General features: G+C 45.8%; 1 protein-coding gene across 2 annotated transcripts in view; it reads left to right on the forward strand.

Annotated features, from left to right (window-relative positions):
* UGGT2 (UDP-glucose glycoprotein glucosyltransferase 2) overlaps positions 1 to 25,992 on the forward strand; it is a 137,298-nt gene that overhangs the window by 70,465 nt on the left and 40,841 nt on the right. The window contains exons 16-22 of one of the 2 annotated variants that reach the window (XM_060233610.1): positions 3,188 to 3,319; positions 5,309 to 5,470; positions 8,999 to 9,122; positions 9,214 to 9,312; positions 11,386 to 11,480; positions 12,468 to 12,674; positions 15,582 to 15,713. In XM_060233610.1, the coding sequence (XP_060089593.1) occupies positions 3,188 to 3,319; positions 5,309 to 5,470; positions 8,999 to 9,122; positions 9,214 to 9,312; positions 11,386 to 11,480; positions 12,468 to 12,674; positions 15,582 to 15,713 (951 nt within the window). The remainder of the gene's footprint in view (positions 1 to 3,187; positions 3,320 to 5,308; positions 5,471 to 8,998; positions 9,123 to 9,213; positions 9,313 to 11,385; positions 11,481 to 12,467; positions 12,675 to 15,581; positions 15,714 to 25,992) is intronic. The other variant, XM_060233611.1, reaches the window with a different exon arrangement.

Raw genomic sequence — 25,992 nt, forward strand, 5'->3', positions numbered from 1 at the left:
GTGAGCTGGAAGCTAAAAATCCCTGAGCTAGCTCATGCTAACTCAGCTTAGAGGGAACACTGGCCACAGGACATGGTCTCTTCATTTGGAGGCTATGGAAATGCAGTCTTTATTTTTAAAAAAATACCATCTTTTCTTCCTGCCCAGTTTCATTCTTATCAAAACAGCTATTTGCCTGCTTCCTTCCCCCCCCCCAATATATATATATATATATATATATATATATATATATATATATATATATATATATATATATATATATATTGATAGTTTGAGAAAGTTAGAAAGTTACAGTGCAACGATATATGCATAAGTTTTGATTAACAAAATTTAAATTGAATATACCAAGTAAAATGCAGTATTACATCAAATAGCATGAGTATGCATTTGTGTAACTGCTTGTGAATGTTTATGGGATCAACATAAGAGCCCATGAATTACCCCACCGCTTAGCCCCGCACCGCTATATGTGCCCATGCTCAAGCCAAATCTATTGATATGAGAAGAAAAATAAGTAAACATTCAAAAGAAATAATTAGAAGATAAAGAGAGAATTAGAGGGAAAGCAGAGCCTGGTAGAGTGCATTAGGAGGTGAAATGTTTTGTATGGATATATAGGTGGCCCCATGGCACAGAGTAGTAAAACTCAAGTACTGCAGTCTGAGCCCTCTGCTCTTTACCTGAGTTTGTCCTTGCGGAAGCTGGATTCAGGTAGCTTGCTCCAGGTTGACTCAGCCTTCCGTCCTTCTGAGGTCAGTAAAATGAGTACCCAGCTTGCTGGGGGGAAAGTGTAGATGACTGGGGAAGGCAATGGCAAACCACCCTATGCCCACCCTGTAAAAAGTCTGCCATGAAAACATCGTGATGTGACATCATCGCAGAGGCAGAAATGACTGCTGCTTGCACAGGGGACTAACTTTTTTATAGGCAAGAAACAGAAACCATTTTTCAGCAAAAGATTTTTCATGCTTCCTTGAGAACAGCCTGATGTTCTGCATGCACAACTACATGGACCCTAATCAGAGAGGACCAGAAGTAATTTTGGTTCACTGCCTCCGGAAACAGCTGGATTCAAGGCTGTTAGCCCCTTAGAGCTTTGACTCTCTAGAGTTCATAGTCCAAAGATCTTCTTGGACTCTGATATTCTATTAGACTCAAATTTAGCTGTTCCCCTACAGACCAGCAAAGCTAACCCTCTGAAACATCCTCAAGGTAGGGTCCCTCATACGTCTCAGTTCCTTCTAGTTGTCTAGATGGGCAGAGGGGGTTAGATCAGGTCTCAAGATGACACAAATAATCAACCCTTGAGGTGCACATCAAGTGAAGCAATGGAAACTTAGCAATTTACTACTTGATATGGTGGCAGCATGGAGGGAGGGGATGGAATTTCCTTCCTATACCAAAATATGGTTTTCATTGAAGCAATGAGCGTGACTGCGAGTCTAGGTGGGAAAACATTGATAGTAATGGCAAAAAGGGAAGATTCCATGCTAAGAGTTTATGAGATAAAAGACTGAAAGCACAGCGGCCAGTCTTGTAATACCTTTTTAGTCTTAGAAATATGATGTACCTGATCTCAAAAATTGCCTCCTCTCAAAAAGTAAAGCTGATAAAGATGCTGCAAAATGGTCAGTGGAATTGAGCTTTCCTTCCTCTCAAAGAAAGAAACCGTTGTCACTTTTTAGTTCAGAAAGAAAAAAAGATGGTGCACAGCCTATCAGAAGTTTATAATGTTCAAATTTGGGATCTCCCTGGTGAAATTGATCGGCATTGCCTTCAGAGTAGGCAAAAGGCCAACAGTACTTCACACAACACAGAAACTGGCTACTGTGTTTGGATAGCCATAGAAGGAGGTTTGAACCAATTCGTGGAGCAAGAGCTAAATGAAACTTCAGAGGCAGTGTAACTCTGACCACCAGTTGCTTGGGGACAACAGCTGGGGGAAATCCGTGCCTTTATGCAATGCTTATTAGCTTCCTGGAGACATCTCTGGCCGCTGTGTGAAACAGAATGCTGGTCTAGATGGATCTGGGTCTGAGGTAGCAGGACTGTTCTTTCAGGCAGTGTGGCCCAGTGGTGTCACCCACCAGGGTAATAAGCACAAGTCTTAAGACAAGAACTCCTGAGGAGTGAACTGGTAGAGTGACTGGGAGTGAATGTTAAGAACATAAGAGAAGCCATGTTGGATCAGGCCAATGGCCCATCCAGTCCAACACTCTGTGTCGCACAGTGGCCAAAAAACCAGGTGCCATCAGCAGGTCCACTAGTGGGGCCAGGACACTAGAAGCTCTCCCATTGTTGCTCACCCTCAAGCACCAAAAATACAGAGCATCACTACCCCAGACAGAGAGTTCCATCTATACCCTGTGGCTAATAGCCACTGATGGCCCTGATGTTATTTCGCTGTTGTTATTTCACTGATGTTATTGCACTCCCTGATGAGGGAATTCAAGATGTTTTAACAAGGATTAAAACAAATCCTCCCGGACCCACGTAGCCTGAATAAAATAATATTTCTTGAATTCTGTACAACTCTCTTTCTCAAAGCCAGTCGAGTTCCTCCCCCCCCCCCCCCCCGCCAAAGCTATTACAAGGGTTCCAGAGTTGTGCTCCAGTTTCCAGCCCAAATTTATTAACAGCTAATTTATAGTTGTGAGATTTTTTTTATGTCCCCACTTGCCAAATTAAATAGCTCTGCTCAGCCGGATAGAATATTTCTAAAATGACTCTGTATCTGGCAATTCACTCATATTTCTAGCACTCTGCTTTGGAATAGTCTACATGACAGTTTTATTGTGTAAATATCTGTCTTGGTTGCTTGACCCAGTTCATGGTTGGGTGCTGGAAGAAAGCCAGGTGAAATGCACATAATTATGTAGAAAATAAGTATTGCTTTCATTCATTTCTTCCCCCCGCCCAGTACCTTTCCTTTCCCTTAGTGCATAGAAATGCACACGATAGATTAATTTAAGAGTGAGAACAGTTCATTGAAGTTTAATTGGCTGAAGGTATTAAAGTTTCCTGGATACTGCTGGAAACTGGGTAATAAACTTAACTGAATAGATCTGTGATTGGGTGGCAGACACCCACTTGCAGAGTTTGGTAGTAGAGATTTAATGTAATAGGAATATTTCAATAGGTAACCTCTTTCCACCCCTTCTCTTTCACTCTCTCTCCTTTTAATTAGATGTACCATGAAGTAAAAGATGGAGGTGTACTTTCTGTGGCGCACGTGAAGCTTGTTCTTCGCAGAGAATTTCCTTACGCCGACATGCAAGACATCCTGGGTGTCCACTCAGACTACGATGATAAGAGAACGGTATAAGGGGGCAATTGCATGATAAAGGAGAAAAGGTCTTTTAAACATCATGCTTTATTGTAACAACTGACTCTGAAAGCCCAGAGAATGTTTGGCATTGAACACTGTGGGTTCTGACAGGAGAGGTGCCTGAAGACACAGGGTTTCTTCTGTCCCCCCCAGCCCGCACTAGTCTTCTGTGACCCTCATGCTGTAATAATCTGTTCAAACTCATGGGCTGGAAGTAGCCACCACCTCATGACAATATAGTATTTTTAGAAAAAGAAGAGCAAGAACACAACAGCACCTTAAAGACTAACAAAATCGGTGGCACAGCATGAGTTGGTGGACCTCCTGATGTCACCTGGTTGGTCTTTTTTGCCACTATGTGACAGAGTGTTGGACTGGATGGGCACTGGCCTGATCCAACATGGCTTTTCTTATATTCTTAGCTTTTGTGAGTCACTGCTCACTTCTTCAGATACGGAAGAAGTGAACAGTGACTCACGAAAGTTCATACCCTGCCACAAATTTTGTTAGTCTTTAAGGTTCTACTAGACTCTTGTTCTTTTCTACTGCTACAGACCCATCCGGAACTTCAGAAAGAGCGTTACGCATCACACCCAAAGATGGACAGAGTTCAAATGGGGAGCACTAAGAATAGAAACTCCCTCTAGTTTTAAAAGCTTTACTTAGTTTGGAGTCTCTAGTTCAGAGCCCACCAACATCTTTCTTGGCACCCCCTGGGTGTTTCTAGAAAGTGGGAGTGGCCATGTGAGGCTTTTGAGCAGCAGGGCTTCTGATTGACCACTGGAGGTTTAATTGGCTGTGTGTATTTTTAAAACGTTGCTTTGGCAGCAGTTGCCGCCATCTCAAAGATTTTCACTGCTCCTGAACATAAGCTGCAGCAGCCATTTTGTGGCTGTCTTCACCGCTTGCAGTAGGCATTTTGTGGCAATCATTTTGTGGCTGCACCCACCATTTTCTCTCAGAATTCCAGAGGTGCCTATAAAGGGTGGGGACCCCTGCTCAGGAACACCATTTTCTGTTAAGGAAGCAGTCCAACAGAGGTTCTTCTGTCCCTAGCCAGTTGGCCTACCAGAATGACCATCTGCTCTGAAAGGTAAGTGGGTTTGTTCTGCTTAAAAAGAACATGAGGAAAACTGGCGAGGATGTAGCCAATCTTCCTGGAGCTTACAGTAGATCCTTTACTAAAAGCTCTGAAATCTCTTGGAGGATTGGCTACATTGGGGGTGTGTGGCCTAATATGCAAAGGAGTTCCTGCTAAAATAAAGCCCTGGCGATGCATGTTCCTATATGCATGTGTTCATGACTGGAGTGCACAGAGCTTGTAGCAGGAACTCCTTTGCATATTTGGCTACACCCCTCTGATGTAGCCAATCCTCCAAGATCTTACAGTGCCTCCTGTAAGCTCCAGGAGGACTGGCTACATCAGGGGGGTATAGCCTAATATGCAAAGGAGTTCCTGCTACAAATAAAGCACTGGCGATGCATGTTCCTATATGCATGTGTTCATGACTGGAGTGCACAGAGCTTGTAGCAGGAACTCCTTTGCATATTTGGCTACACCCCTCTGATGTAGCCAATCCTCCAAGATCTTACCGTGCCTCCTGTAAGCTCCAGGAGGACTGGCTACATCAGGGGGGGTATAGCCTAATATGCAAAGGAGTTCCTGCTACAAATAAAGCCCTGGGAGTGCAGATATTCGAACACTCCTGTTTAAATGGCGAGATTGTCAACCCAAATAGTTTTTGTAAATTCACAATGATTTCTATAGGTTGTGTATGTGTTCTCACGTGACTGTATTTTGTTTTAGGTTTTGCTTTCTGGGAAGTTGTGCAAGAACAATACATCACTCCTCACCCCCCCCCTCTCTTTCCCGAGAACAGCGCATGGATGTTTGTGTTCCTTGTCTGTTGGCATTTAATCACTCCTTTCCCCTGCAGCCAGCTGCATTCCCCGTAACTGTGACATCCCTGATCTCTCTAGGCAGGAGCAGCATTTTATCAGAAGGCTGGCTTGGGTCCCTTGCCTCAAGCCCTCTTTAATGGCGTGCCCTTTAATAGAAAAGAGATGAATGTCGCAGAGCTCGAGACCTCTCTGCAGAAGATCATGGATGCTACAGAGTCCTTCCAGCGGGCAGTGTTCATGGTGTGTTTAGCATTATCTGTATATATATAATTTTTTTTAAAAAAAATTAAAACCGTGTAATGAAATATTGGGCATCAGATCGCTTTGGTTGTGCTTCTGTGCTACATCTTTTTGTAATGAGGTGGTTTGGAATTAATGTTGTGAGAACCTTAAATGGCATCATTACTTTAATTTGCAGTCATGATTTTGAAACCTAATACATAATGATTATCCATGCCTTAGAATTTAACTAAGCGCTTGTTAATCCTCGAGGCTCTTGGAGTCTTTGTAGGGAGAGAAGTATCGGTAAGAAAACATGGACCAGAAAAGAGTTCTCTCCCTCACCACCACCTTTCCCTCTTTTCTCTCTTTTCTAATCCTTTTCTGCTTAAAAAAAGAGGGAAAGGTAGTCCCCTGTGCAAGCACCAGTTGTTTCCGACTCTGGGGTGACGTTGCTTTCCCAACGTTTTCACGGCAGACTTTTTACGGGGTGGTTTGCCATTGCCTTCCCCAGTCATCTACACTTTCCCCCCAGCAAGCTGGGGACTCATTCTCCCGACCTCGGAAGGATGGAAGGCTGAGTCAACCTCAAGCCGGCTAGCTGAACCCAGCTTCTGCTGGGATAGAACTCAGGTCACGAGCAGAGCTTAGGTTTGCAGTACTGCAGCTTTACCACTCTGCGCCACAGGGCTCTTTGCTGCTAAAGAATCACCTATTTATTAATGGATGTATGGCTGCCCTAACAGCCCAGAAGAGCCTGATCTTGTCAGGGCTTGGAAGCTAAGCAGGGCAGACCACAGTCCGTACCTAGATGGGGCTGCTATGCAGAGGAAGGAAATGGCAAAGCACCTCTGCTCGTGCGACTTCATGCCGTTGCTGTGAGCTGGTTGCAGCTGGACAGCACACTTTACCTTCTTTAAATCTTTGTATTAGAGCATATGTAGGGGAAATATCTATTCAGATCTACCTCATTACTGAAGTTGGTGGGACGCCACAAATACACGCTAGTGCAGGGGTGGCCAAACTTGCTTAGCATAAGAGCCACATAGAATAAACGTCAGATGTTCGAGAGCTGCAAGATGTGAACATCCAAGGTAGGAAGGAAGGAAAAAAATAGATGGGAGAGGGAGAAATGGAAAGAAATCACCTTTAAATGCCTTCTCCATGCTGGCTGATGGGGTGGTGGGGGCTTTGAGAGCCGCACAGTATGTGTGAAAGAGCCGCATGTGGTTCCTGACTGAGCCACAGTTTGGCCCCCCCTGTGCTAGCATCTGTTGTGATGTTAGTTCTTTGGCAGCCTTAGAGAGCCAGAATGGTGGAAATTCCAATAGTTTGAGTCTGCAAAAGCAGCAAATATGACTTGAAATATTCTACTTAACACAGGGGACTTGTGTGAAATTTCACCCCCCCCCCCCAAGTGCAGGTACTGTAGTGTGTGAATACATTTTCTGGCTGATTCTTCTGCCTGTAATGACTTTCTCCATTGCTCAGCTGTGTAGTCCCTTGCCATTAAGAAATCCTGTGAAATCTTCACACTCTGTCTCCTCAGCCTACACTTCACTGAGTTGAGACAGATCCTCTTCCTTACTGGGAAGACCCACAGCCTCCTACTGTCTCTGGGTAGAACTGCACCCTTCCCCCTCTTGGGCAACCCCTCAGGATTTGAGATGGGCTGGCCCTCCCCTGCGTGGGTCACCTGGGCTCCCTTTTCTCCTACAGTAACTAGAGCCACTTCCTCCCCCTGGCCAGTGGAGACCTGCTCTCTGTAGAGACATGTTCTTCCCCCTTATCCTCCTGCTAGGGTTTGGCTGCATGTTACCCAAGGGTGGAATTCTACCAGGAGCTCCTTTTCATATTAGGCCACACTCTGCTGATGTAGCCAATCCTCCAAGAGCTTACAAGGCTCTTTTTTGTAAGCTCTTGGAGGATTGGCTACATCAAGGGTGTGTGGCCTAATATGCAAAGGAGCTCCTGGTAGAATTCCACCCCTGGTGTTACTACATTTACTGACTACTTGCTACCAAGGAGATCTTGGCCAAGTATCACAGGCAGTGTTCCCTCTAAGCTGAGTTAGTGTGAGCTAGCTCAGTTTTTTAGTCTCTCGTTCACATATTTGTCTTAGCTCAGGAAACATGGGCCCACAGCAAACTGATTTATGCAATAGCTCACAACTTCAATGCCAGTAGCACACAAAGTAGAATTTTTGCTCACAAAGTAGAATTTTTTGTTCACCCCAAAGTCTCCTGGCTCCACTCCGAAAGCTTAGAGGGGACATTGATCACAGGATGAGACTGGTTCTGCATAACCCCCATTTCTTTGAGTCCTACCAGCCCTCTCCATTCCACGGTGCCACAGGAACACTCAGGGCAAGTGACTACACAGCCGAGAAATGAAAGAAAGTCATTACGGGCATAAGAATCAGTGACTTGAATCCACCAGAAAAATTCCATTATACACAATAGTCCTTGCACAAATGGAAGAGTGGGAAACAATTTCACCCAAGCCCCCCCCCCCCCCCAGGGCCAAGTTAAACATAGAATATTCCAAGCCAGTTTTGCTGCTTTTGGAAGACACAGTGCAAGAAGTCTGTGGGCAATATCAAATATAGAAAGGGAAGCAGTTGGTGTTGCACAAATAGACCTGCCCTAAGACAGTTTACTTTCCCACTTGCACGTCACTGAACCCAAGCCAAGATTTGCTGCTTGGAACAGTTGGAGCTGCTTGGAACAGTTGGATTTGCTGCTTGGAACAGTTGGAGCTGTTCTTTCGAAGGCCAACCCCCACCTGGGGTCATTAATAACCTTGCCAGGTCAGGAGCGAACAGTGGGCTGGGTGGAGGGAATCTCTCAGGAGCTTGAGAGAGCATGATAGTCTTAGGGTTGCCAGTCCCCAGTTGGGGGCAGGGGATCTCCCTGCTTTAGGGTCATCAGAAAGCGGGGAGGGGGGGGAGGAAAATGTCTGCTGGGCACTCATTATTCCTTATGAAGACTGAATCCCATAGAGTATAATAGATAATTGAACTGTGGGTATCTGGGTCTCTGGGGGGTGTTTTTTGAGATAGACGCACTAAATTTGCAGCATAGCATCCGGTGTGTCCCCTCAAAACACCTTCCAAGTTTCAAATTCTATGAGCCCCAAAAGCAGGTGCCCCTACGTGATTTCCAACAGAGGGAAGGCATCTAAAAGGGGTGTGGTCCCATTAAATGTGATGTCCAGAACTCCCTTTAGAGTTCAGTTATGCTCATTACAACCTTGCTCCTGGCTCCACCCCGATGCCTCCCTGCTCCACCCCCAGAGTCTCCTGGCTTCACCCTCTAAGTCCCCAGATATTTCTTGAATTGGACTTGGCAACGCTATATAGCCTACAGAACTTTCCAACCCATAATTCCTGAGCAGCAGAGCAGACCTCTAAAGGCTCCTGCCTCTGGCGGTTCTTGGCATCCTCTGGCCCAGAACCTCATGTGCACTCAGGGCAGTGACCCTTTTCTGATCGAAAACTGCTTGGGTGCTACAGAATTCGAAGCAGAACGTCTGATGTTGTCCTTTCAGGGCCAGCTGAATGATCACAAAGATGCAGTGGACTTCATCATCGAACAGCAAAATGTCGTTTCCCATATACATGAGAAAATTCTTAGTACTGAAAAAAGATATTTGAATTTCATATCTTTACCAGGTAAACCAAGCCCTGCCCTCCTCCTCCTTCCTCTGGTTTTGGTCATAAAGTTGCTTGATCTTTGATGCTGTCTCATTTTAACTTTTTGCAGTTCCTGTAGATATGGAGGATTACGCCACTTTTTCTTTTTTGGATTCTCAAGACAAAACTGTTGTACTTTCAGATAGTATGAACTATGTCACAAGGAAAGGTATGTTTGTTTTATTAAATCACTTAAGTACAGATCATTATACCTAAACTTCTGCAGTTCCATCTGTTGTAGATGTGTAAGACTTAATCATATCTACCATTAACTTTCGTTTGTTGCCTTAATCGTGGTTAAGATTCTTTAAATATACAGTGAAACTCTTCCTTCCTCCCCCAGCACATAGAGAAAGTTTAGCATGACCTGCAGATGGTGAATTGCCTTAGCCATAATTAGAGTAGTTAACACAAACCACTGTTTGCAAGGCCACTTTCCAAACTTGAAAAACCACTCCTGGGATACAGATTCTGAGAGAGATCTCTTGAATTATAATTAGGAGTTACATTCCTGGTCATTCTCGCTGCTGTTGATATACAAACAGGAATTAGCAGTTTCAGTGGGTAGTCATGTCGGTTTGCAGTAGAACAGCTAGATTCGAGTCCAGTAATGCCTTAGAGGTCGACAAGATCTTCAAAGTATGAGTACTTTCAGAGAGGCAGTTTGGTTTAGAGGTTAAGAGTGGTAGACTCTGATTTGGAGAACCAGGCTTGATTCCCCACCTCCACATGCAGCTGCTGGGTGACCTTGGACCAGTCAGAGTTCTCAAGAACAGTTCTCTCAGAGCTCTCTTAGCCCCTCCTACCTCACAGGGTGTCTGATATGTGGAGAGGAAGGGAAGGCGAGCATAAGCCACTCTGAGACTCCAAGTTAAGGGGGTGGTGGTAAAAATCCAACTCTTCTTCTTTTGGGAGTCAAAGCTCTCTTTGTCAGATACCAAGGGAGGGTATCTGAAGGGCGCTTTGAACTCTGGAAGGCTCATGACCTGAAAATCTTATTGGTTTCTGTGGAAAAACGCCATTTTGTGTGTGTGGGTTTCACCGTCTGTGAATTGGACGGGAAGAGACTGTCAGACTTCAAGTAGGCCTTGGCCTAGTCTCCTCATTTCCCCCATTCCCTTCTGTCTGTAACCAGTAATCTGAGGGCAACTCCTTAGAGAGGACAGGAAATCCTTCAAGGTTAGAGGAGATCTGCCCCAGAATGCTGCAGGAGAGAGAGGCAGTTCCTGGGTGGGAACTGCTGTTTATATTACTGAGTTTGGGGCAGAAAGCCAGTCACTCTTTGGTATACAGTCAGTGGCCATTTGGGGGAAAATATGTGACCAGCTTACCCCAAGAGCAATTAAGTAAGGTGCCTGGCCTGCATACCAACAAGATAGGGTTATGGTAGGGAGAGAGATGGAATGTTTTTGCTGATGTTATTTTATTTCTTCTGTTCCCTTCTGATACGCCTGTAAATAATTGTGAGTTTTAAATGAATCTTTTAACTACTGAAGAAGAGAAGGCCCTCTGTACCTCATAGTTTCCCCAGACTGCTTGGAAATGCTAGGAGCGGGTCAGGGAATCCCAGGGAAAGAGAAAAGTGTTAAAATGGCTATTTGCCAACTCTCCAGAGGAGCCCTGAGGCAGGTTCCTAGTGACACAGGAGGGAGGTTAGGGGACTGTCCCACCTAACCAGAGCCCAAGAGAGGGACAGTGGTGGCAGCAATACCCCGAGGCAGTGGAGTGGATTGACCCCTTCAGGGAAGAATACAAGGAGGGGTTGGCACTGCCGGGGCTCACCAGCTGACACAGGCATGGTCTGCCACAGTTTCTGAGGTGCTACTGGACTCAGATGTAAGAATTAGCAGATTATTATTGATTCACCTGGCCTCCTTAGAAGGTATATACTGCACAGCTGTGACCTAGAAACAAACAAAATGGTCCCTCCCACTTTCACTGTTTCCCAAGTAGAATTGTATTAGATCGACCAACTTAAAGAATCCATCCCACCAAAGTACCAGTGGATAGTGTATTGAGTGGCTTAAGTGTTTTAAGGCTATTATAATATGTAGCCAGAGACGCTTCCCCAAACACTTCTGTATATAGAAGTATACACTTTGTAGCATATTTTTAAAAAAATATTTGTGTATACAGTAATCCTTTTTTTGTTTGTTTACTATTTCACTTTCCCCACTGCGCTCACCTGCCTTATCTTATTTCTCAGGAAAAACTTTGACATGAGTTATGTGTTGCTTTTCAGATGAAGATGTAATATATGCAGTTACCGTATGGATTGTGGCAGATTTTGACAGGCCAGATGGAAGGCAGTTGCTTTCGAATGCACTGAAACACCTGGTCAGTTCATTACAATTCCCGTGTCCATTTATATGGTAAATGTTGCTGAGGATTCTCCTTAGCAAATCTGACAAGAATGGTAATGTAGACTTGATAGCTTCAGTTTCACTCAGCTGAAGAAGATGCCTACTAAACAAATAGCTACCACATCCCCAGAAATAAGAAAGAACTGCAACCCTTCTGAAACGTTTGGGGACTGAACAGCTCTTGAACCTGGAAGCGATACTTTGTGATACGCAGTGAAAAGAGTCCTGCCTAGCTGGGACTGGGGCGGGAAATGAATAAGCTAGCAAGTGGTACACAGCCCCACTAAATAAAACCAGTCAGAGAGATTAATTTGACACAACAGTTCTTTGTTATATACAATAGTTAGCTGTTTGCTGTAGATCAGGGTTGGCCAAATTTGCATAAAACCCACATAGAATAAATGTCAGATGTTTGAGAGCCACAATACATGAACATCAGATGTTTGAGGGCTGGGAGGGAGTAAGGAAACTTTAACTTCAGAAGCATTCTCCAAACTGCTGACTGGCTTGGCTTGGAGAAGTGATTTAAAGAGATAAATGCCTTCTCCAAGCTGGCTGACGGAGTGGGTGGGGGCTTCGGGAACCACACAATATGTGTGAAAGAGCCACATGTGGCTCCTGAGCCACAATTTAGTCACCCCTGCTGTAGATACACACGTTGTAGAGTCAAAATTTCAAAGCTTTTCTTTGACGTGTGTTCCTAAAAAGGAAGGGTACAGTTTAACTGATGATGCACTCCCCGGTCGGACCCTTCAGTTTCATGGTCTTCCCCATCTCTCAAGTACAGAGCTGTTTATGTGCTATGCTCTCATTGGACCGAATCGGCTTTCCAAACAAATAATGATTCAAAAAGAAACCAGTACTTACAAAGTGTTTTGTTCTAAGGGAAGAGAATCGATGTCCTGGGTGTGAAAGGGTACTAATAACAAGCAAGGGTTTACAAGTCTTATTTGTCTTACAGAAAACAAGTAGCCAAGTTCAGTTTGGGATTGTGAATAATCCCGCATCAAAAATAACCAAGGATAACACATTGATCGCAAGGGCAATCATGGCAGCTTTTCTGACGCAGAAAAACACTAGTTTGAGGAGCTTTCTTGATAAGATTGTTAAAGAAGAAACAGCAAAGTCCCTGGCGAGAGGGACAAAGATCAAGAAGTTTTTTGTTCTGGTGAGTAGATATAAAATAAAATGATAGTCTCCCCTTCACGAGTGGTACACAAAACAACACACTGCTCTTCTTTGATATTTCTGAGTGCTGTGCATTATGAATGATACAATTGTGTGATCCTTTAAGATGCTTGCTGGCACCAGTAATGTAACAGCTGTGGTCTTGAATGTTAACTGTGACATCTGTACAGTTGGATTTGTTATATCATGGGCAGTTTAGAATTTGTTGACATTCCTTTACTATAAAGTATAGCTATTTTTACATGATTCTTTAAGGTAAATGCCTTGCTTTAGTTTCACTTCTTACTTGAGTTGTTGGTTGCTGGCTGTGACTTCTTATGGCCTAGCAGTGCTCAGACCGGGCCTTATGTCCTAATAAAGTCAGGGCTACCAAGTTCCCGCTGGGGGTGAGGGATACCCTGCTTTGGCAAGCCCCAACCTACCAACAGGCCACCAGCCCCACCTCCGAAAGAGTCCCAGTGCCGTGCAATGTGTGTGGTGCCTGGAAGTGACATATCATGCCAGACACATTACATGGGGATGCTCTAGCAATTTAGGGGAAAACTCATTTCCCTGCAAATTGCTAGAGCATCCTCATGCAAAACCATAGGGTTTTCTGCAAATTCCTAGAGCTTCCCCGCATGACATGACTGGTGCGGTACGTCACTTCTGGGTGATGTCATTGTGCCGTGCATGCTGCGCTTGTGCAAAAAGTCCCCCACCAGCAGCCTTGAGGGACTTGGCAACCCTAAATAAAGTTGTGTTCTGTTTTGGGACCAGGTGCTGTGGAATTATTACAGTATTCAGCAGGTTTAGACTGAAGGAAATTTGCTTAGGCTTTCGCTGTAAATCTGGTTGTTGATTTCAGGGCCTTTTAACTGTGGAGAGCGAATGACTATAAGGCTTTTATTTATTTAGCCTATATTCCACCCTTTCGCATAACAGGCTCAGGGCATATCACAACATAAACTGAGCAACAATAGGCAAGCATGGTTCCAAAGCCAAGTTATCAAAGACGGTTAAAGATCAATAATATTTTGGATCCGTTCCTCTCATTGCAGTTTTCATTCTGGGTAACACTGATGTTGTGTTGAAGAAGCTGCTCCAGTTAGGGTTGCCAGACGAGGCTATGCCACACTGTGAATTGGATGCTTGAATCTGAGAGGAGGAAGTCCTTGATGGTGCCTTGCTAGAGAGAAATAATAGAATTGAAAATATTGGGGTGTTGTGGGAAATTGCCATAATTTACTTTGGACCTTTTTAGTCAGCGCAGTAGGTTCACCAAAGAAGAGTATTCACAATATACCTAGGATTTTAGTATGAACATATAATTTTCATATGAACAAATATAATGAAGTGAATTTTGAATACTGAATAGGTGGATTTATATTGTATTTGTTGCTTGTAAATGTTATATTGATACTATCAATGTAATTTTTGTGCCCTTGTAGTTATATTCTGTATTATTCTGATATTTACATATGCCTGTCATTCCTAAGGATATTCTATGTAAGTGACTAACAACAAAAAATACATACACATTGTGGTGGGTTTTGGAATTTATTGAGACGTTATTACAGCCAATTTTTTTTCTGTACTTAAGTCCCCAGTTGGGGGCAGGGATCCCCTGGTTTGGAACCCCTCCCCCATTCAGAGCTATCAGAAAACGGGGGGAACAGCCATCGGGCACTCCTCACTACCGTGGAATTACCCCCCCCACACACACACACGCAGGCAAGAAGCTGGAAATAACATGATGTGCCTACATCACCCAGCAGTGACATAGACATGTTGGGTGACGTTGATGGGGGGGCAACACTGGGTTTTTTTTGCAACATTCTATGGTGGAATTAGCTTTTTTGGCAACACTCTATGGTAGAATCACCTGGAGGTGACATAGGCACAGCATGTTTCTTCCCACCGCTCTTCCAGAGTGTCCTGGTAAGTCCCCCACTGACTTGTCCTTCAGACTGGGCAACCCTAGCCCCAGTGCATGGGCTAGCCAAGGCCAGTGCATGCAATCCACATATAAATGTCTTGCTGTGGAATGTGTGATGATGTACTTGGATATTCTCTCACATCTCCTAGCAATTAGGAAAGTACAGTTTCAAGGACATAAGACACAGGTTAGGTCGTTCACCTGAAAATGCCCTCCCCCAAATGTGAGGCCATTTGTCCCTTCCTCCCTCAGGAATATTAGTACAAAGCACTGTTTTCTATCCCTCTCCCTTATTTCCAGCATGATATTTGTATAGGGATGCCAGCTTCCAGGTGGGTCCTGGAGATCCCCTGGAATTACAGTTCATCTCCAGACTAGAGATCAGCTCCTCTGAAAAAAGAGATGGATACTTTGGCGGGCACCACTAAGTCCCCCTTACTTTTTAACATGCCCCCCTGCCCTCCAAACTTTTCAAATCCTGACTACGGACCTGGAGCTGGGAATCCTATGGAGAATGTTTATTTTCCCTTCAGAGACTCGCATGTGTAATGCATGGATGTGAAGAGACATACAAACATGCACAAACTTCGAGTGAGATTCGGAAGCAGGGGGCAGGGGAGAAGTAGGCCAAGTCAGCAAGCTTCTCTCTTCCCATTCCTTTGACTGTAACAATAAAACTTTTTAATGAAGCAGCATTTTCCTTAATATGGCAGAGTTCAGCATGTCTCGCGTAACTTCCTTTTAAGTCGGGTTTTCTCTTAATAAGCACCTGCCGCGTTGTTTGACCGTGAGATTAAAAAAAGCAAAACTCTGAATTCAGTGCTAACAAGGACAATGTCTCCTGCAGGGGTGGATTTGCATCCAGTGTTCTTTTGGGAGACAGTCCTTGAGGTTTTAGATACGTTTTGCTTCTATCTCTAACTTTAGTTTATCTGTTATTGAATGCCTTCTTTATTCTTTCTGTTCCAGGGCATGGATGATGATGCTTTTGAAAAGAAGTACAACACGCTGGGTGTAGATTTCATTCGAGCTCATCGGATCTTTTGTCAGGAGGTTCTTAAGCTGCTCCCTGGGCAAATGGCTGTAGTTAGTAATGGGAGGGTAAGTTTTACAAATCATCATCATTATTATTATTATTATTATTATTATTATTATTATTATTATTATTTATTTGGTTATTTACAGTCTGCCTTCCTCACTGTGACTTATGGCGGATTGCATAGTGACAGGGCTTTTTTATTTAGCAGGAACGCAGTTCTGACTGTCTCGGCATCAGGGGGTGTGGCCTAATATGCAAATGAGTTCCTGCTGGGCTTTTTCTACCAAAAAAGCCCTGCATAGTGAAGCCAATATAGTCAACTGGATGGGACATCCAATGAACACTACTACTGGGTTTGGACTACAGAAGTCTGAAAACAAAGAGAGATCTCATAAGAGAGCTGCAACAAAGCATGAGCTTTTAAACTCATGCTTTGTTGCATGTCTGCAGTGTACTTACAGTGATAGGTAGCATCCCTTTACCAATGCAGCTTTCTGACCACTTCATTACAGTACAGTCTTACTTATCTGTGCCAGAAGCCTGCTTGAGTAATTCAACTTCCCATAGTTTCAGTTCCCACTGTATTGCTGAATTGTCTCTCCCTCACCTCTTGTTCACAGTTCTTATGCATGGTTTAGGCTGGCCTTTGTAATTCCAATGGAGAAATGCCAGTTCTCCTAGATAAGAGTCCGCACATTTAACCAAACTGGCTTTCATTGCCATATAATGCCGTAAAATCCACCCTCCAAAGCATCCATTTTCTCCAGTGGAACTGATCTCTGTAGTCTGGAAATGAATTGTAATTTTGGAAGGTCCCCAGGCCTCACCTGGAGGTTGGCATCCCTATAGCCAGATGGCATTGTCAGCCATTGCTTTGTTATTTTCTGTATTTTATTGGGCCTGGTTGCTGTGGCAACATTAAAAACAATGGCAGTATTATACAAGCGTGAATTGCCACAAGGTTCTCAAAGATTATTAGGACTGCCTGTCCCTTTAAATTTTCTTCTGTTTCACAGCCTAACTACTTCCTGTTCATCTGTTCTTTTTTTTAATCAGGTCTTCACCTGAGGATCTTGGCACAGTACTCCCTTTTCCATTTGTCCTCTCAGCAGTCCTGTGCAATAGACTGGCAAGGAGTGACTGGCCCAAGATCACCCAGTGAATTTCAGGGCGGAGTGCGTCTCCCAGGACCTAGTCCAACACTCTGACTTCATGCCAGGCAATATACACTCTCCCTAAACCCCAGCTTTCGTGAACGCAGCCTTAATCAGTTGTCAAGGGGTGGGGGGGATGGCTTTAATTATGCTTTTGTCTTTGCAGCCAAAGAGATTCATTAATTTCTTTCTCTTGAGAGTGTAATTGTGCAATTATGATCTGAATAAATACAAAAGGGAATTAATGAGCAATCTTTTTTTGATTGCAAACCTAAAAGCTGTAATTAAATTTTCCCCCAACCCAGAATTTATTGTCATCTGGGAAGGCCTGGGTTGCTGTAAGTAGGATTGCTGGCATCCAGGTGGGGCCTGGAGATCTCTTCGAATTGCGACAGATCTCTAGATTGAAGAGGCAAGTTCTTTTGAAGGAAGTGATTGAAGGAATCACTTCCTTCAAAAGAACTGTATGTAATTATACCCTCCTGAACTCCCTCCTTCTCCCTAGGAGGCGGAGGACATCTTGGGTGCTTTCCCACCGTCCAATCAGGGAGGCAGGAATCAAAACTTCCTCTTCCTGTGGCTGTGGGGAACCACCCATCTTCAGTTCCTTTCCTGCCTCGACAGGGAGAGCATGTGCTTAGGATAGGTCCTATCCCTTTAAGTGCCTTTCCTTTCAAAAAAAAAAAAAAAAGATCTTTCTTCCTCCTTCCTTCTATTCATCTTACCAAGCTTTCTCTACTGCTTCTTTGGATCCTTATTCACCTGCCAATACTTCTTCCTTGCTTCTTTGCTTCTTGGCTTCTCTGCTCCTGGGGATTCTCGAATCCCCCCCCCCCCCGAAGAGAAGCGGCGCACCGGCGGCTCGGGCTGCACTCAAGCCGCGGCGCGGAACAGATGGCGCGCAGGGCAAAGGACGCTTGCCCCAACGAGGACTCGGCTGCCTGCGCATCGCGCGGGACCGTGAGGCCGCTTCCCGGAGCCGGCATGACCACGGGGCTTGCCGCGGCTGCCGGCAACGTGCCCTGTAGGGGCAGAACAGGGAGAAGATCCGAAGAGGAGCGAGCGGAGCGGAAGCGGCGCTGGTCGTCCTCGGCAGCAGAGGAGACTTCCTCCTCAGAGCGCCGCCCTGGCCACGAGGGCCATTTTGAAAAGCGCAAACGCGCACGGAAGGACGGGGACCAGCAACTGAGCAGCCTCCAGGGGCGGGGAACCCCCCATGCCAACCTCCAGGCGGGAGATTTCGACACCTTCTAGGTGCAGCCGCAGCAGGAGGCCACGCAGACCCTCCAGCCCCAGACGGGCTTGGGTAATGTACCCATGATGGGACCTTCTCTGTTTTTTCTGATTTCCTAGAATCAATCAGGCAGACTGTAGGAGCTGCAGTTGAGGCAGCCACCCTCAAGAGGCCAAGGCCCTCTAGCCCACCCTCTCCTCCCGGGTCCCCCGCACCCAAAAGGTCTAGGGAACGGGGCTCCCATTACAGGGCCACCAGAGACTCCATAGCCGGTGACTCCCGGGAGGGCGAGAGATCCCAGTACTGGGATCACTCAGATGAGTCAGAACAGGGGGAAAGGGAGGAGGGCGAACTCATATCGGATGAGGAGATAGAGGGTACGACTGTACCAGAACTCTCCTCACGCTTCTTCAGGGCAGAGGAGTTCCAATCCCTCTTACCCAAAGTGCTGGCTGCTCTGGACCTCCAAGGGTCGCCAGAGGACCAGGAGGTTGTCAACCCCCTGACTAGCCCCAGGAACATACCCAAGGGGAACTCAGAGTTCTTCCCCCAGGCACCGACCCTCTGACAGGATCTTCCCCTTTCCAGAGTTCTTCGAGCGCCAGCTAAGAGCCGAACGGGCAAAACCAAGTACCAGCAGGCAGGTTCCCAACTCTTTTAAGAAGCTATATGAGCTACCTGCCTTTGCTAATAACTTACTGCAGGTTCCCCTGGCTGATGCACCTGTGGCAGATCTACAGTCCCAGGGTCTACTAGCAGAAGATGCAGAGTTCCCCACTTATGGCACAAGGTATTCCTTTAGCAAGGACTTGCTCCAGACACTGCTACATGAGCAAGCCTCAGCCCTTTACGCCAGAAATTTTCTGTCTTTAGCTCATCCCATTTGGGGAATTTGAAAGCCAGAATTCTGTGGAACCTCAGGGAATGGTAGTCCCGCATGGGCAGGCAAGGTTCCTTTGTCTCTGAACCTCCCCCCCTACCCAAAGGAAAATCTAACATCTAGACTCGAATGTCTCTTAAAACAGAGAGATCTGGCCTTATTAGGTTTAAAGGTAACAAGGGCGCCTTTTCCCTTGACTAAATAGGAAAACATACAAGCAATGACTTGGACTACAATTAGACCAGGCCATTTCTCCAGGTGAGGCCTGGAGATCTCCTGGAATCCCAGCAAGGGTTCCAGCCTGCAGAGTTAGTTTTCTCTGCAGGGTAATGGGAGCTTGATGTAATATATTTAGGTTAACCCTTTAAAGATGCCAGCATCAAGTACCTGAGAAAGAGAGATTGAACTAGTTTTTATTCATTCAAAGCATTTATAGCAAAATGTAAGAAACTGACCAGCTTTAACTTTCAAATTGGCTGAATGAAATTTAAATGGTATAGCCTCTGAGCTTGTACAGAGTGCCTGCAGATTAGCCCAAATAGAACTGGCTAAAATATGCAAATGCTCAGCACTCCTGCCATCAGGAAGAAATGCTAATTGTTCTCCCTCTTGCTCAATGGAAATCTGTAGCAGTAAAGATTTGATAAGCAACTAAGGCAAAGGAATAGAATTTTAAATGCATTGCCCTGAGAAATTAAATTTTTGTTTATCTCAGGTCTCCTTAAGGTACAAGCAACTCAGTGTCTTTGAGAGAAAGCCTCATTTTCTTATAGACCTATAACTAGCCAGTGGCAAGAGGAACCACAGTTTTTTGGTTTGCCACCATTCTTGTACAGAACTTGTCCCAATATCTTCCAGTGGATGGCTGGCTAGGAAAGTTTTCTTGCAGAGCCTCAGAAAAGATCAAATTCAGTGTTTGTAATATAAAAGGTGTTGCCTCTCCTTCTCAAAGGTCACAGTAACACAAGACAGCTAACCTCAAATGGGCAAGTTTGTCATTTAAATCTGAACGTACAGAAAGTAGAACCTCCAGCTGCAGGAGCAGCAACAACTAATGTAGTACTGATTGGCAAATCTCATGCAGACCCTCTTGAATTAAACTCAGCCAAATTCAGCTTGAGTTAAAGAAACTGGAAAGAGTTACAATTTTGAGTCCCACCCAGGCAGAAAGCTCATTATTCTCCTCCTCCACCTTTCCTTTGTAAAAACTTATCAGGGTCAGATAAGAGTACTGGCCAAATCCATTGTGTCTGTTTTTAGCCTTTGTTAAGGTAAGCATTCACCTAATCCAAGAGGGAAGAAATTTTGGTTTGTCTGTTCAAACCTTCCCCTCCTTTCACATCTGGAGGGGGGGGAGGGTGGAAATAGTGTGGAAATACAGTTGAGGTATTTTTTGTGCTATTTTGAATTCTCATCTTCTGATTTTGGGTCTAAAAAGATATAATTTCAAAAGTTGTTCATTACCAAACTTTTTTTTAATATTGCAGTCTCTCACAGAGACAGCCTCTTCCCAGCCAGAGAAATACCTGGATGGAAGATGTGCATACTACTTTGTTTTTTGTAAGGTTGCCTGTCTCCAGGTGGGACTCTCCGGTTGGGGGGCAACCCTCAACGAGATCCCAACACAGGGCCAGTGGTCGACCAGGGAATCGAACCTCCCAATCAACCTACTAGAGCTTCGGGCAGTTCGCCTAGCCCTCCTACACTCCCAGGACCAGGTCTCAGACCAACACGTCCTAGTGCGAACGGACAACATAGCAGCGAAGGCCTACTTAAACAATCAAGGGGGGTCCAGGTCCAGCTCCCTCTACAGGGAGGCCGGAAAACTGTTCGGCTGGGCAGAACTTCATCTGAAGTCAATAAGAGCAGAACACATCAAGGGGGCGCACAACGTGCAGGCGGACTGGCTCAGTCGAGAGAGCATCCAGGCAGGGGAGTGGTCTCTCAACAGGACTATATTCCTACAGATAGTGGATCACTTCGGCCCGCCAACCCTGGACCTCTTCGCATCTCCGCAGAATCACCAGCTGCCCCGGTTCTTCACAAGGTACTTTCACAGTCAGGCGGAGGCCACAGACGCCCTAACATCCCCGTGGCCTCAAGGTCTCCTGTATGCCTTCCCGCCAATCCCGGTCATCCCAAAAGTTCTCAGAAGGATCAGGTCGCTGGGGGCAGAAGTCATCTTAGTTGCGCCCTGGTGGCCTCGGCGTCCCTGGTTCTCTTCAATCCAGCAGATGTCGGCGGAGCAACCCCTCCACCTACCAACCGGGCCGGACATGCTGCTGCAGGGACCAGTGTGGCACCCCCGCCCAGAATGGCTGAGATTGACCGCGTGGAGGTTGAGAGGAGATCGCTACTAGACCTAGGGTACACCAGCGAAGTGACGAATACCATCTTAGCATCCAGAAAGGAATCCACGACGCGGATCTACAACATGTCTTGGAAAGCCTTCCACAGGTGGTGCCGGAGAAAGAGTGTGGATCCATTACACCCTACTGTTCCCAGGGTGCTACAATTCCTTCAGGATGGGCTACAGCCCGGCCTGAAGCCAGCCACCCTCAAACGCCAGATCGCGGCACTGTCATCAGTACTTCAGCAGGTGGATGGTGTATCCCTGTCGTCTCACCCTCACATCCGACGGTTCCTTAGAGGGGCTTCCTTAAGCTCCCCACCGCAGACCCATCGGTTCCCGACCTGGAGGCTGAACCCAGTGCTGACCGCCCTAACAGGTCCACCCTTCGAACCGCTCATGCAAGTGCCCTTAAAGATGCTTCGCATGAAGACGATTTTCCTGGTGGCAATAACATCGGCCAGAAGGGTCTCCGAGTTAGGAGCTCTATCTGCTAGGAAGGAGCTATGCGTGTTCCACAAGGACAAAGTCGTACTCTACCCGGATCCTACCTTCCAACCAAAGGTGTCATCCAGATTCCACCAAAATCAAGAGATCAACCTACCATCCTTTTGTCCGGATCCCAGACACCCCAAGGAACGAACCTGGCACACCCTGGACGTGCACAGGGCGATCAAAGTCTACCTGATTAGAACAGAGTCACTACGTAAGTCAGACTCTATGTTCATCAATATCTCTGCACCCAGATTGGGGCAAAAGATGTCCAAGTCGGCCATTAGTCATGCCATTAAGCAGTGCATAGCGGAGGCCTACAAGGCCTTGCACCTCGAGGTTCCGCCTGGGATCACAGCACACTCGACCAGAAGCGCAGCCGCCAACGCAGCCTTCAGCAGGAACGCCTCAGTCGAGGAAGTGTGTAAGGCAGCTACGTGGTCGTCAATCTCCACCTTCGTTCAACACTACAAGCTGAACTCTTACGCGTCGGCGGATGCGGCCTTCGGTAGACGAATCTTACAGCATGTACTGCCTGAGTAGGGCGATCCCTCCCTAAGTAACCTACTGCTCTAGGAGCACCCAAGATGTCCTCCGCCTCCTAGGGAGAACGACCCTTGGCACTTACCGTGAGGGGTCCTTCTCCTAGGAGGAAAGGAGGACATCTTGCCCTCCCATCTATCGCCCTACCTCGGGCAGCTGAATTCTCCACTGTACCTAACTACATCTCTACCAACATTTGATGGCCTTCGAGCCTGTTCCCTACTTTTCCTATCAATAAAGTTTATACCTTCGTCGATCGCCCATCTCCTTTATGGGCACCGACAGACTAATAGTTGTTGTTGTTTCACTTGTTAGAAGTTTTTATTTTTATAGATACAGTTAACGTTATACTGCTGCTCGGAGTCACCCGAACTGAAGATGGGTGGTTCCCCACAGCCACAGGAAGAGGAAGTTTTGATTCCTGCCTCCCTGATTGGACGGTGGGAAAGCACCCAAGATGTCCTCCTTTCCTCCTAGGAGAAGGACCCCTCACGGTAAGTGCCAAGGGTCGTTCCCAGGTTCCTGGGATTTCCCAACCCAGAGTTGGCAACGTTAGCTGTAAAAACCCAGAAATAAACAGAATTTCCCTCTCTCCATCAGAGCAACAACAAAAGAGGACACAGGAAGAAAGAGGAAGACAGGAGTGAGGAGTTACGGGAGGGGTGGGAAGGTTACTTTATACCTTGCAGCCTTTGCCCCCTCTCCTCTAGCAGTGGGCTGCTAGTATTGAGAGCCAGTTTGGTGTAGTGGTTAAGAGTGGTGGAATCTAATTTGGAGAACTGGGTTTTATTCCGCACTCTTCCACATGCAGCTGCTGGGTGACCTTGGGTCAGCCACAAGCTCTTTCAGAGCAGTTCTCTCAGAACTCTCTCAGCCCCACCTGCCTCACTGGGTGTCTGTTGTGGGAAGAGGAAGGGAAAGGAGATTGTAAACCACTCTGAGATTCAAAGCGAAGGGTAAGGTATAAATCCAGTCTCCTTCTCCTCCTTGTCATCCTCCTCCTCCTCACTGGGCTAAGTAGTGTTTTCACTTCACATTTGTATTCCTCCTCTTCTTAAGCCAACCTGAGGCTATGGGGAGAAAGACGGGAGCCTGGAGAAGGAAGTGCTTTGTTGGGCATGGGTGCTGGGGATGGGGAAGACAGCAAAGGCTGTGGGTGGAATGAGCTCAGCACAGATTAATGAAAGGACTACTCAGCTGCTCTTCTACACACACCTTTGTCAGTGCAACAGGGCTTGCTGTTGAGTAAGTATTTAGGATCAGCCCTGTGTGACTGGCGTTGTGGAGTTCTTAGGAGGAATATAGCGCTGCGCTAAGTACCATGTGGAGGAGGGATGCCAGGGAATTACAGCTCATCTCTAAACTACAAATATCAGTTCCCCTTGTGAAAATGGATGCTCTGGAGCAGGGGTGTCTGAACTTGCTAAACGTAAAAGTCGCTTTGAATAAACGTCAGATGTTTGAGAGCTGTAAGACATGAACATCAGATGTTTGAGAGCTGCAAGAGAGGGAAGGAGGAAGAAAGACAAACAGATGGGGGAGGGAGAGGTGGAAAGAAAGCAACTTTAACTTTAAATGCATTCTCTTAAGCTGCCAGCTGGCTTGACTTGGAGTAGTGATTTAAAGAGAGAAATGCCTTCTCTAAGCCGGCCGACAGGGCAGTGGTGGCTTTGAAAGCCACCTAATATGTGTGAAAGAGCCACATGTGGCTCCCGAGCCACAGCTTGGCCACCCCTGCTCTGGAGGGTGGACTCTGGCATTTTGACCACTGAGGTTCCTCTTCTCCCCAGGCTCCATCCCCAAATCTCAAAAGAGTTTCCCAACCTGGATCTGGCAGCACTAATGTAGAGCTATGGATCTATTTTTCTGCTTCTGGTTCTGGCTGATAGTAGACTAACCCCTACGAGCTAATGGGCATTAATTTGGAAAGGGCTTTCTTTAATTATGTCTGAGAATAAGTCAATTTGTTGTTTTGTGAATAAGCTTGCCACCCCTGAGCAAAGGGCAAAGTTTATAAAATGAATAATTGAAGGTTATGAAGCAATTTGAGGTTTCTCTACTGGATTCTCCAGAGGTACCTCTTGACTTCAAATGCAGTTGTCATTTTATTAAATCTGAGTTTATTTGTATTCTGACCCTCAGGCCAAAAGCTCTGGATGTGGCAAATACTGCAAATGGCAAAAGTTAACTCTGCGATAAGTAGGGAGGAGTTTGTGTTTTGCAGAGGGTTTGAAACCTTAGAGCCAGCTGCATCACGCCTTGGTTACCAGCTGTATCATTGTCAAGAGTATTTTAGCAGAAGAACTTGATTTGCTGGATCCTAGGATTGTCTAGTGTGAAAGCAGAGCTGTGGTTACTGATAGAGTGCCCAGAAGTAAGGTGTGATCATGGAACTGAGACCTGGATTTATTTATTTATTATTAAATTAGACTATTAGGCTGTCCTCCCATGAAAAACAGGGCTTAGGGCAGTGTTGTTGTTGTAGTAAAGTCACACAGTCGAGTCCGACTCTTTGCAACTCCATGGACCAAGTCACGCCAGGCCCTCCTGTCTTCCACCATCCTTCAAGTCTGCTCAAATTCTTGTTAGTTACATCAAGAATGCTTTTGCTGTCCCCTTCTTCTTTTGCCTTCTGTTTTTCCGAGCATCGGGGTCTTCTTCAGTGAGTGTTCCCTTCTCATTTGGTGGCCAAAGGATTTGAGCTTCATCTTCAGCATCTGACCTTCCAGGGAACAGTCAGGGTTGATTTCCCTTAAGACTGACTGATTTGATCATCTTTCAGTGCAAGGGACTCTGAAGAGTCTTCTTCAGCACAGATTCTTTCAAGATTTCAAATAGTTCTTATGGATATGTATAGTTATCCCTTTTGTTTAAGATGTTGGCTTTTGCTGTAAATAAAATCTATCTAATCTATCTTTCAGGATTCTTCTCTAGGGCAGCATACAGCACAGTAAAATCCCAATAATATTTACAAATTATAGTGAAACATTCCAGAATTTAACAATCAATTATATAATACAATTTAAAACCAATAAAAAACATTTAAAACATTGTGTGGTGCTATACAACTTTGATATTGCGGGATCTTTCTTTTTTCTGTTCATGACCCCATGATATTCGTAGCTCCTCAGCGGTGAGAGGTGGTGGTTCTCTCCCAGATTCAGGTGTTGAAGGCCTGTCGAAACAGTTCAGTTTTATAGGCCCTGTGGAATTGTGAAAGATCCTGCAGGGCCCTTATGGCCTTTGGAAGGGCATTCCACATTTCTGGTGCCACCACCGAAAAAGCCCTAGCCCGTGTGGAGCATAGCCTGGTTTTCTGTGGTCCAGGGATGGACAATAGATTTTGTGTCCCTGAATGCAGTGCTTTCTGGGGAACATGCGGAGAAAGGCGGTCCCGTAGATAGGCAGGCCCCCCGACCATAATGAGAATGACAATGCCATCCCTGTACCGAACACCTGGTAGAACATCTCTACCTTACATGCCCTATGGAAAGGTAGCAGATCCTGCAGGGTGAGGATATTACCCAGCAGAGAATTCCACTAGGTAGGAGCCAGGGGAGAAAAAGCCCTGGCTCTGGTTGACGACAGTTGGGTCTCTCTTGGGCTAGGGACAATCTAGGATCCCAAGTGTAAGAAACCATTCATATCCTTGGTGGAATAAGTATTGAATATACATAAAGAATGTAAA

The sequence above is a fragment of the Heteronotia binoei genome, chromosome 3, assembly GCF_032191835.1.
Source record: "Heteronotia binoei isolate CCM8104 ecotype False Entrance Well chromosome 3, APGP_CSIRO_Hbin_v1, whole genome shotgun sequence".
Classification (NCBI taxonomy): Eukaryota; Metazoa; Chordata; class Lepidosauria; order Squamata; family Gekkonidae; genus Heteronotia; species Heteronotia binoei.